The sequence below is a fragment of the Notolabrus celidotus genome, chromosome 10 (assembly GCF_009762535.1).
Source record: "Notolabrus celidotus isolate fNotCel1 chromosome 10, fNotCel1.pri, whole genome shotgun sequence".
NCBI lineage: Eukaryota > Metazoa > Chordata > Actinopteri > Labriformes > Labridae > Notolabrus > Notolabrus celidotus.
The window spans coordinates 6,487,148-6,504,288 of NC_048281.1; the positions used below are offsets into that span (position 1 = coordinate 6,487,148).

The 17,141-nt window shown below is 37.2% G+C and overlaps 1 protein-coding gene across 1 annotated transcript; it reads right to left on the reverse strand.

The window, feature by feature from the left end:
- Positions 1-1,267: 1,267 nt before the first annotated feature.
- LOC117819763 (UDP-glucuronosyltransferase-like) lies at positions 1,268-7,165 on the reverse strand. The gene is made up of 5 exons (XM_034693217.1): positions 6,226-7,165; positions 4,645-4,776; positions 3,514-3,601; positions 3,153-3,372; positions 1,268-1,799 (listed from the first exon to the last, which is right to left on the reverse strand). Exons 1-5 carry the CDS (start codon positions 7,084-7,086, stop codon positions 1,511-1,513), a joined length of 1,590 nt encoding a protein of 529 aa, XP_034549108.1. The 5' UTR covers positions 7,087-7,165; the 3' UTR covers positions 1,268-1,510.
- Positions 7,166-17,141: the final 9,976 nt, after the last annotated feature.

The window sequence follows — 17,141 nt, forward strand, 5'->3', positions numbered from 1 at the left end:
TGGATTCCGTAATGGCCACAGCCGGAGGACGTCTAAGGCAGCGACTCAGATGAACCTATGAGACAATGGAGCTCAGGGACTCCAGAAAGGTCTATGGTTAGTAACTTTAATGGGACAGGGAGAGTTAAAGTAAGTGATGAGCCAGCTCTAACTATAAGCTTTATCAAAAAGGAAAGTTTTAGGCCTAATCTTAAAAGAAGAGAGGCTGTCTGCCTCCCGTATAGAAAACACACTTAAATCAGTGACCATTACTTGAAGAAGAAAAGGCCTTTGCTGTGCAATGTCTAATGAAAAAATAAAAATCTAGCAGTGCTATTTTTTTTATAAACTGCATTTATAAAGGGTTTTTCATATTTCAGTTATATATACTATTGCAGGTTTTAATTATTTTCTACTTTGCTCAATCCCACAGAGTATTTTAGTTATCAATATGCAATTCATGCTAGCTATGCATTTGTACAGTGCAGCCCAGTGACTACTGCAAAATGCACTGTTTGCTTTGGCTCTCCCACCTTTCACCCTGCACGTAAACATTATCCAACAACCATTGTTATGAGGCAGGTTGCGTGCAAAGCCAGACCTATGAAGAATACAACGCCCTAATCTTTAGAGGGGGTGATAACATCAAGCCAATGATGCGTAACGACTGGATTTTTACTCTCAGTTGCAACTTGCTCTGCCTTAGGAAGCCCATTATGTCATTAGCTGTTGAGCTAACTTGAGGATGTATTAAGCTTGTTCAAACAAACTAAGAACACAAACAGAAACGTCATGTGTCTGGTTTATTTCATTTATGAATGATAGGAAACATCCAAATGTGAGGGCGACATAGATTCATTTCTAGATTTAAGCTCCTGAAGAAGTTTTTTTGCAACCAATGAAACAGACTGAATTGAATAATGATGCCTTAATGTGAACTACATCGGTAAACAAGAACATCATGACAAAAGGAACTATTTCTGTTTTATTATCTTTAACATGTTTCCATGATAAAGTGAGGGATTCGGTTGACAGTTTGAATGATCCAGGATAAGGCACTATTTACTCATGTACAGAAAAAGATCAGCAAGAGGATAAGGTGTACTGCTTTGTCCTTTGGGGCTGCTAAAATGAGCACAAAGTAAAAGTTCCTCACAGTAGATTAGAAAAATGTAGGGGTAACTTTTGAAGTTATACTGTATGTGTAGCTTAAATAAATCTGACAAACAAACCAAAATAAAAAATAAATAAACTTGAATTCAAGCTACAAGAATACAATTCAAAAATCTTTGGTTTTGATAAAAACAACTTTTATTTGGTCAAAAGTTTGTTTTACAGTTGAAGACTCTGGCGTTAGGTGAAATTCTGATTCAGACAAAGTGGTTAATGTACATACAGACACATTTCAACCATTCTGTACATATAACTCTTCACATAGTACCCCATTTCAACAGTCACTGCAGACTTTCAGCTTATTTTATTAATTTAGAAACAGAAATATACAAATCTGATCAATGTGGAATCACAAACTCTATTCTTTCTTCCTCCTCACCTTTGCACTCTCCTTTCTGAAACACTTACGGAAACAGAACGAGCAGCATTTGAGGGTCACCCACACAACAGTTAAGATAATGATGATGAATAAGCCAATGACATCCAAACAATGGTACTGAATCCAGTTCAGGTCATGTGCTGAAACCTTTAGGTGTGAGGCACCTCCGTGTCTCATGACGAACTCAGTCCAGAAAACGGCCAGTTCAAGAGGCTGAACGGGGCGATCAAGGTGTACTTTAGACATCTCCATGGCCTTCTCTGTGTAACTGAAGAAATTAAAGATTCACCATTAAAAACTGTGGAACTATTTCTGCTAAAATACCAAAACACAAACATCAATTTAAAAGAATGACACACTCTAAAATTGGGAAGTTAGAACAAGGTAAAGCTTTTATTTCTATGGACTGGAACGCTAAGAAATTGGTGCCCTTTGATTACAGGTGATTGAGGATAATCTGTCTCAACCGAGTCAGCAAAACAAATGTATAGTCCTCAATTTAATCATTGTAAATATTATAACAGCTGATGCAAGTTTTGCAAATGTGATCATTCATTTTTCACTTTGATGGGATTTCATTATAGAAGGCATTCATCGTTATGACAGTACAAAAAATGCAATATTATATTGGGCAGCATTCATAAAGTTGCGCACATTGAAAATAGTAACAACATTTCTCCACATTTAGCTCAGAAACGTCATAAAAAAAGTATTCGGAATTTTTAAAAATCTGTTTTTATCAGACTTAGAGCAATATTCGTAATTTTTTTCACTTTATTTTTGTTGTGACGAATGTATTTAAGTTAAAAGTTACATGTTAAATCTAAAAGTTACATGTTAAATCTAAAAGTTGATTGTTAAATCTAAATGTTAAATCAAAATGTTAAATGTTGCTCTGTGATCCTTCATATTTAGCTAACATTTTGCAAATTCACACTGCCGCCAAGCAGAAGTACCAAAATAAGAGCTTCATACAGCGTGACAAATATCCCAACTTGCACAGTGTGAACTTGCATATAAGCTAAATACTTAGGATCACAAAGTAACATTTAAAATTCAGATTTAACATTTAAAAATTTAGATTTAACATTTAGATATATATTTAACATTTAGATTTAGATTTAGATTTAACATTTAGATTTAGCATTTGGATTGAACTGTGATTTTAACTTGAATATATATGTCACAACAATATTAAATGTGAAATACATCACAAATATTTCTCTATATGTGATAAAAAAAAGTGACTTTTAAAAATTCACACTACATTTTTATGACATTTAAGAGATGAATGTGGAGAATTGTTGCTGTTATTTTCAGTGCGCACAACTTTACAAACAGCGCCCCACAATGTTATTCGATTTTTCCTGACAATTTATTTTTCTAAAATTCTGAAAGATTAATATATCTTATTTAACCTATGCATTAATATTAGGCCCCTTCTCAGGTTAATATTGGGTAGATTTATGCAGTCATATGAGGTAACCAAACATTAAAGGGGTACTGATTACATTTGGTTCCTTTTTTTTTCAATATGTTGGGGATGAAATACCTCAATACATTTCTGAAAAGCTCAAGGCAACACAGTATGTTCTTTCAAATTAACATCCTATTGTCTTACCTCTTTTCATGGATGATTTTCTTTAGTGCAGCCACTAGGTTTTCGGTTGTCACATCAAAAATACTAAGTTTCTCTGCAACACCCCGAGTCACCATGTGATGCACATTGTCACTCTGATCTCCAAACAGTGGAAACATCAACATGGGTACACCATTACAGATGCTCTCATAGATACCATGAGTTCCTCCATGAGTGATGAAGACTTTGGCTTTGGGATGGGCTGAAAAGCACAAGAAGAAAACTACAATTAAACATCTGTCAAACCACAAGTCAACAACATGTACATTTGATAGAATATATTTTCATAAGTTTGACTGACATACAGGCCCCTTCACATCTGTCTGGATAAAATGGAACATACCTAGGAGGTCATTCTGAGGTAACCATTTCATAAGTTTGACATTCTTGGGTACATCCTTAGGCGGGACTCCAGTATATCTCCACACAACCTGAAACACAAATAATATTTTTTATTTCTTTTACATTTGATGTGTAAACTAAAAATGAGAGTTCATAACAATAATAATAATAATAATAAAATGATAATAATAATTAAAAAAAATTAATAATAATAATGAAGTGTATTTATATATTACTTATCAAAAGCAGACGTTAAAAGTGCTTTACATCGTAAAAAAACCCAACAAAAACAATGAACACGGATGAAAGGGAGACATTGAACTATCAAGACAATTAAAGAGGAACAACTTAAGAGTAAAAGAAAACCTACTAAACGCAATTAAACAAATAAAAATAGTAAAAAAAATAAAAACAAGGGAAATTAAAATGAAATATGGCATCATGGATAAAACATATTACAAAAAGGCCTTTTGGTAAAAATATGTTTTCAGACTAAGTGTAAAAGAAGATACTGATGTAGCTTGCCTGAGATCCTTAGGCAGGTTGTTCCACTGTTGTGAAGCCTGAACATAAAACTCTCTGTCCCCTTTAGCTATTAAGTTTGCGACGGGAACTTTAAAGAGATTCCTGCCTGAGGATGTAAGGCTGCGCCCGGACTAGTAGGGTGAGAGCAATTCACAAATACATACTGGGGCCAGGCAAGGAAGTGCTTTAAAGATGAAAACCTTAAAATGTATTCTAAAAGCAATGAGCAGCCAGTGTAAGGTCAAGGTTTGATTTATATCTGTTAAAAGACTGATACAGTAATCTAATCTAGAAGAAATAAAAGCATGGATGATATAATAGTAATAGTTTGTGTCTCATTAAAAGTCAGCATTGATCGTATCAGGTGAAACCTTTATTAATAACAAGGCAGAGCAGTGAACAAAGTCCTTTGTGGGGCTTTTGTTTATATACTAAGGGTGGATTAAAGTGCTGGTTAATGTGTACGTGTTTTTCTTGCTTGTGTTGGGTGTAACTTGTGTGTTTTACTCAAAGAGGGGAAATAGAATAAACTGTTTTTTTGCATTCATTAGAAAAGTGTTTGAGTGAGTCGAAGCACAGAAATGTAATATTTTAAGTTCATTGTTACCCTTTGTGGTAGTTGCCGAAAAGCCTCAAAGAACTGCTTGGCTGTCTCATCAGGCATGTTGGAAACCATTGAGCCCAGGGTAAAGACAATGAAGCCGTCATCTCCAGAGCCATCCACAAACTCCTTTAACTCCTGCAGAGGTTGGAAAACAGATACAATGACATAGAAAAAACATGAATTGCTTCTCTATTTTTCTTTTAGAATATTTACAGGTTAATCTAGGTCCCTGCACTACTTTCATGGTAAAGGAATTTCCGTTTTTCCTTTTAATTGAATCACTAAATAACTTAAAAATGTCGAGGCAGATTGCTGTCTAACATGAGTCTGGTTCTGTTGTTTTTCCAGATGAGAAGACATCTATCAAAATACTTGGGCAAGGCTGGATTCTTTCTTCAAATTAAATGTTCTTCAAATTAACTGTTCTTTAAATGCATCCCAGATGAAGAGCTATGAACACATTTTCATATTGCAAGTGCTTTGCAAATTGTGACTGTGCAAAATTACATTAAGACACAACATGCTGGTGCACTTTGCTGCCTCTAATACGTCTACTCTCTTCCATGTAGATAAGACAGGGACATTTTGTGCATAAATGTGTTGTCAATTATCATAATATATGCATAAATACCAAAGAGCATTATGACTGTAGCAGTTTGTCAAGCCCTTTCCAGCCATACAGGAATACATGGACCAATCAAAACCCAAAGGGCTCTTCAAAGTGAGTTTTCTTGTAATGCAGTGTAATGAAATCCCAAAACGTAAGGAGGCAGATGGTAATATTGGAATTTTCACAATAATTTATGTTATAGATGCAAAGATATGTTGACACTAGAGCAAGAAGAAACCATAAATGCATAGAAACATTTTTCAACCGGTCGAGGCAGATAGCTTTCTAAAATGAGACTGGTTCTGCTCAAGGTTTCTGCCTGTTAAAAGGATGTTTTTCCCTGCCTCCTTAAGGGTTCCTTAAATTTTCCCTTCCCGCTGCTTCTAGCTAAATACTGCAAGGTGTAATGCTCATGGTGGATTAAGATAAGATCGAGTCCTGTCTGTAAGATGGGGTTGGATCTTATCCTGTCTTGATGTTGGGTCTTTGTTAATAATCTAACATAGAGTATGGTCTAGACCTGCTCTGTTTGTAAAAGCGTCTTAAGATTGATTGATTTATACAAACCTATTCCAATTAGCTAAAGGTTACTTTAAACTCTTGTTTGATAACTCCAAAGATCAGTCACTGTGAGTACTACCCTTTTCATTGTCAGGTGACCATTGTTAAGTATAATCTAATCACTGTTGGAGCCTTTCTTGTCCTCACACCTCCAAACACACTTCCTTGGCTAGAGTCAAATGTAATTTAATTCCCTTGCAAAGTGATGATGTAGATTTACTTGAGCAGTAATTCAGTTATTTTATCTTCTCATTTGCTCATTTAGAATAGAGGTGAAAGGGAGGTGAATAATTGTTTACATTTTGCACATGCATGAGCATGCTCTAAGCCTGACTCAACACAAAGCAAGTATGTGTGACTTGCCTTAAATGATTACAGATGTTAACTGTGGCATACATTCTTAGAGTACTCACCGCTGGCAGAGGAGCCTTCTTTGCACAATTGATACCTCCAATAAAAACCATGTTTGGCATAATAGGTTTGGGCCATTCAAAGACGAAGTCATATCTGAGAAGCCATATAGCACCTTGACTAAGAAGTTCTTTATAAGTCATGCCTTCTTTTAAATGCTTGCTGACTAGATCGTCAAATCCGCTGTACATTAATTTGCACATGTAGGACTCCACAAAAGACATAGCCATGTTTTTGACTCTCTGTGGAAAGTTCATGTTGTTTGTATTGCCAGTGAAGGACACAGGAACGTACGAGGGGGGAGAAGGGCACTGGTTAGCCTTTGAATCCAGCTCGCATGGAAGTCCTCGTAGGAAATAAACAGCTGGAATGGAGAGGAGATGAGACAAGACTGAGCCGCAGGGAAGGAAAGGATCAGTTAGCACAAGATCAAAGCCTCCTCCTCTGAGCCGACTCATTAAAGGCTTGTTGTGCAGCAAACTCTCACAACCCTCGCACTGTAATGAAGTAAAGTTTATCAAACGCTGCACGTTGACGAACACGTCAGTGATCTGTGGTGCTTTGAGGAAAAGTCCATCCCTTAGCTGGTCGAATCGGTTATCCAGATCAGCTTTTGTAAAAGACACCGGGTAAACCTCAGTCTTGAAGCTCTCTGAGCTGTGGATCAACAGGCTGCTGTCAGGCACCAGCACCAAGACCTCATGTCCCCTCTGGTTGAGCTCTTTCACCAGGATCTTCATGCTTAGCCAGTGGCTTCCATCAACAGGAACAACTAGTACCTTCCCCCCTTGAACGGGCCCCAGACTGAGGCAACACAGCCAGGCCACCAGCCCCAAACTAGAAAACCACACCCCACTACTCATTTCTGTCTTTGTGTTCTGCACGCTGGCTCGCTGGGAGAGCTTGTGGTAGCAGTTGTAAAGAGGCAGCTTTATGAGCCTGCATGTGTAACTGTGTGTTTAGACTCTGTAGGAAGTGGGTGTTTGCTGGGGTTACGTAACCACAGGAAAGACAGAGTGAGCTGAGATTTCCAGTGGAACTTTGGAGAAGTCTTAAATTAAGAGTTATTTATTTACATTCCACGTAACTTATCTCAACATGTATGTTTAGAGATGAACTTTTATATTGTGATTCAATTTAGTTTTATTCTCATGTTTAGTTTATAGTTGAAACATTTTGATTAATTTATGTTAAACCTATGAAGTTTGTTAAAATAAATAAATAAAACACACTAAGCATTAAGATTCAAACAAATGTAACAGTTCTTATATCACCCTTATCTGAACTGAACTCTTGGGGTCAGTATGACTTTCACGTCATTGTAGTAATGCGTGTTTGCACCTTTGAAAGCTTACTTATTGGTACAAAGTCTTATCAGTTTACCTTGGCTGTCTTTCAATCCCTGAAAAGCTGCCACATGCTTGATTAATGGGCCTTTGTATGTGTCCTCTTTTAACCTCCTTTATCACACTGGGTCGTCTGGCTAACTCACAAAAACAAACACACACACACACGCACACACACACACACACACACACAAACACCATTTTAAAGAAGCTGAAAGCCGGTTGTAATACGACACCAAACCCATTCTTTTGGGAAATGATAGCATCACTGCAATTATGTAATTTGTGGAATTTATCTCTGGTTACAAATGACTTAACCTGGGGTAGCCCCTTTTGAGAGTAGCTGTTAGATAGAATAAGTAATTAGTTAAATCAAATTTAAAACAAAAATATCAGAGGTAAAGAAGCAGAAGCTGCACTTTATTAATCGGTTCATCTCAAAACAACATTTCCTTTTTTTTTTTTAAACTCTATAATGTCCCATCCTTTCTTTTTTTTTCTTTCTTAAAAATGCAAACCACCAAATGTGGAATCATGGAATCCTGTCAGGTTTAAGTAAATGACTTCATGCTCTTGTTAAATGTGTAGACACAGTTATTTTAAAGACTATGTCTACAGAAAGCTGGTCAAATTTGAGAGCACACTTTTCATACCTTTTTTTTTCATATTGCAGATGTCTGTCTTACATCTGGTTCTGCTCAAGGATTCTGCCTGTTAAAAGGAAGTTTTTCCTTGCTGCTGTAACTAACCAAATACTGTGCGGTGCAATGCTCATGGTGGGTTAAGATACGATCAACTGTACATTGTAGTTATATCCATATAAAAAATATCTTCAGTAGATAAATAAGCACCTTGACTACATCTAGTAATGGGAAATTGTCCTCAAGTGTGGACCTAAGATGGAGAAGACCACCCCTGTCTAAAATGATAATATACCTTTAAACCTGAACAGTTTTTGAGAACAGCAATATAGATTGTTATTTGGCTGTTGCCTTATGTGATGATGTTAACTTTAAGTTCTGTGACAGCAGCCTTTTACCCCACCTTTGATTTTGGCTGCTCAGAAAAATATACCAAAGTAACACTTAGCTTGAGTCGTTGGTTGACACGGTTGACACTCTTAAAATGATTACAAGTTTCAGCCAACTTGGTTTTTATTACCAGATGTTAGTCGTCTGTTTCATCATTGTCTTCAGGAGCTTAAAATTATTTGGGGATTTATTGTTATTATGTGTTTCAGAGCTTCTGTTTCAGAGGCTCTGCTATTTGACACTGAGTGAGGGCTCCAAGACTTCTCACACTCACGCAGACACACAGCTCTACGTGTGTGAACGTGTGTCAACCAGCGCATAACTTACCTATAACTTATGGCAGGCGTATGCCAGACGTATGATCCATACGCTGCATACGTCAGAAAATGTTGTGCTACCTGCCGTACTGCGTATACCAGCGTGCTTCAGCGTGCGCTTAACTAATACAAAACCTACCTTTAAAGGTGACATATCATGCAAAATTGACTTTTAAATGGTTCTTTACCTGAAATATGTGTCCCTGGCATGTCTACAAACCCCCCGAGAATGATGATTTCTACACCTTTCTGTAAATGTGTGTGAAACGAGCCGTTTCAGACTTCCGTGTTTTTGTTACGTAACAACAATATCCGGTCTGTCACAGAGTCAGAGCTCGGAGCTTGTTCAGCCCATAGACTGTATAAAATAATACTGAATCCCTCCCCCGTTTTTCATTACCTGCACAAATGTGTGCTAACAAGGAGCTTAGGAGGGAGGCATGCTAGTTGTAGGCTGTCTTAATAAACACAAAGATCGGTTTTACTCCTCACGTCTGCAGATTTGAAGATCTAGTGGATGATTTTTATTTATCATGGATAAGTGCTAGCGCTAGTTAGCATAGCTACATAGCTACATGTCGTAGCTGTAGCTGTGTACCAAGACACACGTCGACATACTGACAAATAAAACAACAAGAAACAGAATCTGTGACCAATCCTTCAGAAAAGGTCCCGCTGCCTTTCTGGCAGAGGTCGGTTTTACTCCCCTCGTCTGCAGATTTGAAGATCTAGTGGATGATTTTTATTTATCATGGATAAGTGCTAGCGCTAATTGGCATAGCTACATGTTCATAGCTGTAGCTGTAGCTGTGTACCAAGACACACGTCGACATACTGACAAATAAAACAACAAGAAACACAGAATCTGTGACCAATCCTTCATAAAAGGTCCTGCTGCCTTTCTGGCAGAGGTCGGTAATACTCCCCACGTCTGCAGATTTGAAGATCTAGTGGATGATTTTTATTTATCATGGATAAGTGCTAGCGCTAGTTAGCATAGCCACATAGCTACATGTTCGTAGCTGTGTACCAAGACACACGTCTACATACTGATAAATAAAACAAGAAGAAACACTAAATCTATGACCAATCGTTCAGAAAGGTCCTGCTGCAGGCGCCTCTCCGTCAGGATCAGATTCAGAGGGTTGAAGTAACGCGATCTCTGAGCAGCCGTGTATATTCAGCCAACATGTAAACATTAGATCAACGTGCTGGAGAGCCGAGGCACATCCACTTCCGGAGGGGGCGTGGTCAGAGAGAAAACAGAGTGTTCTCATGAGGAATGAAGAAGAGGACTTTTCAGGCATGCCAAAATCTGATTTCAAAGTGTTTTTTTGAGCATAAACTTTAAAGACATGTTTTGGGGACCTCTTAGACCAATATATATTGATGAAAAAAGCGTGATATGTCCCCTTTAACTTATGCGACGTACGCCAGCGTACTCGTCAATTTTTTTATACACCTGCATACGCTGGCTAAATGGTCAAGGTGTGACAGGGCCATTAAAGGAATATAAAAGGCTCAACAAGAATGAAATATAAGCTGAGAAAACAGCAACAACATACTGGCCACCAGATGCAATATGCAACCTAGCGAAATTGGAAGATAATACGTCTGTTGGTAGCCAAGTTGGTTATCTACAGTTTCTGCATACCTGAATAATTATAAGAAGGTCCTGCAGCATGCTCAAGCTGCCTCCTTCTACTCCCTAATAAAAGAGAATAAAAACAATTACAGGAAGCTTTTTTAGCACTGTAGCCAAGCAGACAGCTCAACTGAGACAAGTCTTTCTTTAGCCTTCAGCAGCGATGACATTTACAAGCTTCTTTGAAGATAAAATCTTTATGATTGCAGACAAAATAGGAACATCTTACTCTTAACAGGAGTGGATCTCTTAACTAACTCTTAAATCACAGAAACAGCCTTTAAACCTGATACAGTTGAGGGCAAAATGATTAGCCCTCCTGGAATTATGGAACATGTTACTTAAATTCTGCCCAATGTTTGCATCATTGATAAAACTTGATATAATCAAACATTCACCAGTGCTATTTAGTACCTTTGGTACATTTTGGAATGTAAAATACATTTTTTCATAGTGAAAAATTAGGTGTTCAAAAATATTATATATATAAATATTATGCTTTCAAAACACACCTGTGCAGTCAGCTGGCTTCCTAACAACACCTGAGCTTTCAATCAGCATTGAGCTTCATTTAAGGGACTTCAAACAGGGCACTTGAACACATTATTGAGAGAGACTACTCTTACTAACCATGCCAAAGACAAAGGAAATCAGTCTTGAACTCAGAAAGAAGTTAATGGAGGCTCATAATAAGGGGGGAGGCTATACAGCAAATTCCAAGTTTTTAATAGTGTCTAGAACAGCTGTACGTTGCATCATTGCAAAGCACAAGGAGACAAATTCTGTAAAAAACAAACCTAGGCGTGGTAGAACGTGAAAGATTTCAAGAACTTTGGAGGAAAATAGTTGAAGGTGTCAGCAAGAAGCCCCGGACATCTGCCAAGATAATTGTTGCTGACCTGACCTCCTCTGGAGTTGATGTTTGAAGGAACACAGTTGTGAGGGATCTTCATCGTGATGGGCTTCAGGACCATCGTCCCAGAAGAACCCCTTTATTCAAACAGCGGCACATCAGAGCCAAACTGAGGTTTGCCCGTGAACATTTGAAAGGTGAAGATGAGTTTTGGAAGCCTGTCTTTTGGTTTGATGGAACTGTTTGGGCATATGGATGTTGATTATGTTTGCCCAAGAAAGGGAGAGGCCTCTCAGAGCCCCGTTCTCAAAGTTAAACATGGCAGATGGAGCATCGTACTGTGGGGCTGTTTTGCAGCCTCAGGCACAGAGAGCATTTTTTGGGTGCATAGCATCATGGAAAAAGAAAGTTATGTTGACATTTTGAGGGATAATATGAAGAAATCTGCTCTTAGTCTAGGCTTAGGTCATCGTTGGGTCTTCAAACAAGGCAATGACCCAAAGCATACATCAAAATTGGTCCAACAGTTCTTAAAGGACACCTAAACCAAGGTCCTGGAGTGGCCCGTACAGAGCCCAGATTGACTCCTCAATTCTGTTGAGAGTCTGTGGCGGGTGCTCAAAGTGAATGTCCGTGCTCAGACACCATGTACTTTGGAGCGGCTGGGACAATTTGCATTGGAAGAATGGGACAAAATCCCTCAAGGGACATGTGCCAACCTTGTAAAGAACTACTCTAAGAGGTGTCTGTCAGTTGTGGCTCAGAAAGGGTGCAGACATTCATTTCTGCAATGAGGACCACCTGCCGAACGAAGCTGCCACTGTCCGGCCCTACCTTACTGCATCCCACTTTTGATGAGTTTGGAATCAAAAACCTCATAAAATGACAGGCATCACCAAAATGTTTTAGTGCAATGCATTTATTCTGTAGACCATTTATTATAGAGAATAAAAATACAACAACAAAAATAATAATAATTACAGTAATAAGAATAATCCAATGTAACTTAAATATGATACTTTACAACTGATCAATATACAATATCAACTATACAAAATCTGTGTGAAATAAATATTGTTATAAGTCACTACACTTTTGGACTCTTAAATCATTTTTTAATCCCTGCAAGATCTACACAAGATCTACATATCATCAATTACAACACAACTGCTTTGGTCTATAGAGTTTATAGATTTCAATGTTTAATTTTATTTTCTCAAGTTACATTTTTTCTTTTTCTGCTTGGATCTTCTATGGTACGAGTAAGCGGCCTTCTGCTGCCCCTTGCACGCTTGGCTGGTGGTGGGTTGCTATTGGACCATTCCTGGGAGGACAGTGTGGACTGACTGCTGTCTACATCAGTTGACTGCATGTGGGCTCAGGGGGTTCGAGGGATACTGAGGCGAACATACATGCAGGTGAGGGGAGTCGCTGTGCAGCTGTATCAGGGAGAGGTGTTGCTGCTGCTGCTGGTGGAAAAGCTGCTGATGTTAATGGAGAAGCCTCTGATGTTGGGAATGATGGGGACTCTGCCATTCCACTCTCAACCCCTCCTGCAATGCAGATGACCGAGGGGGAGTCCTCTCCAACAATGTCAAGTACGAGGGATGGAAATGGCCCCATGTCTTGTTTAGGTCCACCTCCTGTGGGGACATTTCGGGGAAAGTCCTCAATTGCCTGCATTTCAAGTCGCTCCACTTCTTCCGGACATCCTTTAGGTCCCTGTGCTCCACTCCTTTGGCATTGATGGCGTCAGTGATGTCCTCCCATATTTCTGGTTTACGTTTATTCATAATGAAGTTATTTTATTTGGGTTCCAATGTTTCTTTGTTTTGTTTGTATTTACTGATCAGTATGATTATTTCTTCATGTGTACATTTTTTCTTGGTCTGCGATCAGACATGGCTGGAATCCCTGTAAAAGTACACAAAGTAATGTCAATATAGTATATGGCAGTGTGCTTTACTGGCCTACTAACCAAGGTAATCGCTCAGTACCCACTAGCTTTGACATTTGACACTAACATTATAATATTGACAAGCAGAGTATGATATGTTATCTGTTATTATACACACCATAGATTAAGGATTTAAGCTACAGTTATCACCCAATTTACATATTTTTTTAACATAGACATATATTTATATATATTGTATATGTAAAGATAAGTCTGTCTTAGCTATTTCCGTTGTCATTGCGTTTCTTGTTCTTGTTTTTGTTTGTGTTTGTGATCGTGACTGTGTTCTTGTCTGTCTTTGTCCATCTCTCTTTTCCTGTGTCTCCTCTATCCTGTTACGGCTTGAGCAAAGGACTAGGACCCAAATGCAGAGTACAGGGAAAAAGTATTTATTAAGCAAAAACCAAGGTTCAACAAAAAGCGCCTTGCGGGTAAAAACAACTGAGAAAAAGTACAAAACTAGGAGTAACACAAAATCACCCAAAAGGGGAAAAAGGTTCTATCAAAAACTCACAAACAAAAACTAGGAATCAATCCTCTGGAAACAACTCGAGATAAGTAAACAGAAAAGCGTGGCTTGAATCTCCTCAGGAGCAAGGCTACAACGGGACATGGAGCATGTGGCTAGAGGAATAATCTGGCACTGGAGGAGTGTTTGGTGGTGGCTTAAGAAGCCAGTGCTGATGAGCAGATCAGGGACAGGTGTGCCTGATGAGCCTCACTGCTGAGGAGACCGGCCCCGCCCCTACCCATGCAACCTGCAGGCAGAGAGAGAGAGGGTTAGGGCAAATCACACAACAAATCAGGACCATAACATATCCCCTTTCCATTATAAACTCGATCTTGGCAGATTGCTGTTCAACATGAGTCTAGCTCTGCTTGAGGTTTCCACCTGTTAAAAGAAAGTTTTTCTTTATTTTGATTTTTTTAATCTATATCTATATATCTATCTTGATCTGGAGGAAGTTGAAAATGAAATGCACTTTTTATTCTGCTGTCCATCATATCATGATCTCAGGTGCCTCCTTTTCAACAAAATATCAGAAAAGTGTTCTGATTTGTTTTCCATGTCTGATGAAGATAGACTTCAGAACCTGTTTACTCACAAAGAGTTCCAGTTTGCTCAGTTTGTGTTAAATGCTGTTCAACAGCGTAAGAGCACACTCTATGTCTGATTTAGTTGTTGTTACTGTCAAATGTCTTAAGTGCACGACTGTGCTTTTGAGTTACTTTAGGTCTTTGCTGGTCATGTGCAGTATTGTAACTGCTCTTCTTTTTTTTCTTTTTCTTCTTATGTTGTTGCTCCTATTTTGTTTTGTTTTTGTAGTGTAAACTAAACTAAACTGAACTTATATATATATATATGTATTCTTTCTTTCTTTCTTTCTTTCTTTCTTTCTTTCTTTCTTTCTTTCTTTCTTTCTTTCTATATATATGTATAGCCAGATGGTGGTGCCAAAGCCGTCAAACCCATGTGTGGAAATTTCCTTTGGTCTACATATTGTCTATCACTAACCCAATGTTTCAGGCTGAGATCTAATTAGGTTACATTTTAACCAGCTCTCTCTGTTCAGACTGATATCCCTAATCATTTTATTTTTTATAAAGGTTATCTACAGACAACCAATGAGAAAATGTGTCAGTTTCACAATCTTATTAGGTTACATCATCATTTTTATCTTTATAGAAATAAAATGCAATTTATAAGTCATAAGCACTACAGTATCAAGGTATCAGTATCACAGTATCAGAGTTCAGGGTTATTTAGTTCAGTGTAATGAGGTCCTGCAAAAAAATTCAACATAATATCAGGGTTCATTATTTACAGAGGGTGTGCCTCTCACTGTTAAGCTTTGTATAAAACAGTTTGTAAGCATGACTGTGCACCGGGCAATGTGTACTCAGTCCTCTCTCACCCACTTATTGAAACATATCAGATTAGATGTGGCCAAGTTCCTAATGGTGACGGTAATTGAGTTCCCTAAAATGCTATGCGTACTTCCTTGGTTGTGAAATTCTGCCTTGAATAAACGGCTAATGAAAGTACACTGTGTAATATGAGAGGGTCACTTAAGGTGAGCAAATAACTTCAGATTGCTTTTGATGAAAACTATTTAGGATGTAAAATCTCCTGAGTCTGTGTTGTATTTTTAAAGTTTTTTTTAACCCTTATTATAACGTTTGTGAACAAACCCACATTTTTTAATTCATCTGTGCTGTAATGTGTAATTTGTGTGTGAATTACTAATTATACCAGTGACATAAATCCCCTTTTTTTGCCAACTCCAAGATGACATACCTACTGGAAGGATATGAAACACATGGTTACTTTGCAAAATGGAAGACTTTGAATCTTGATGATGTTTTTTTAATCTGTTTCTGCAAAAAGAGCAGACCCTGTAAGCCAAAAGTCTACAGGTACAGCAAAATAGATATTATTCAGTGTTAGAACTGTCATTTAGTGTCTCATTTCTCTTGTGTCTTCTTTGACATCCCTTCTTAAAACTCACTTCTTCATCTGGCTTTTTCTTCACTTTTTTGTGGAGTTTTTACCAGACATTATTGAAGCATTGGATCTTATTTATTAGTATTCTATCCTGTTTTTATTTTAACTGTGTAGTCTTCACTATTATTGTTGTTTGGTTCGTTTTAAAGCTTGTTTTATTTGATATTTGCCTAGTTGTAATTGTTATTGGCTTATTTTTGACTATTCAATTGTTTTTATTTGTAAAGCACTATTTTAACCTGTTTCTGATGTGCTTCATACAAAAGTTATGTATGTATTATATTATTATTATTATTATTATTATTATTGTTAATAATAATAATAATAATAATAATATTGACATTAATGGTATTATTATTGTTGTTAAAATGAATATTATATATTATATTTATGAATGTTATAATTGTAATCATTTTTAGTATTATCGTTGTTATATATATTTTTTAGTTATTATTGTTATTATTACTGTATGTATTAAAATGAAGTTTATTATTAATAAAATATACCTATTAACTTTAATACTATTGTTATTATTATTATTATTATTAGTGTAATAATGATAATCCTATTATTAATTTGAATGTTAACATTAATATTATCATTATTATTTATTTATTTTCAATTATTATTATTATTGTTATTAGTGGTAGTTATACTAGTAGTAGTGGTAATAGAAGTGTTATTAGTACACCTTTATAATCTGCCTATATTGTCTCTTACACAAGTCCTAAATCAATGTATTCTGTCACACACCCATGGAAGCAAATGTACACATACACATTTATCTGTTCAGGATATGATTATTTGAAATACAAGACACAAAGGTTAAATCATAAATAGATAAATCAGTCCGTCTGTACACTCCTTTTCAAAGTGAGATATTTGACTGTAACCACATGGTGGTGCTAGGGTCACATGAATCTTTAAGACAAAGCCCTTTCCACATTAGGAAATGTTGTTTCAACCAGCACAACGTTTGACCTTTCGCTATCTCCACTATCTGTGTGGACGAGACTGATGCGTCTCATAAAGATCACTCACCGTTGTGTTTATGCACCGGCTATATCCAAATGTCCTCTCGGTGATCTGTAATAACCGAAAAGGTATGATATAAAAGTTTTAGAAATGTTATAAAGACATTCAAGAGCTTCTCACAATGTATCCCTGTAAAAACCATGGAAACTTTAACGTGATAGAATGTAGTTTTTATGCTTTGTGCAAAAATTCTTACCAACACATAAAACACTGAGAACTATCAGTTCA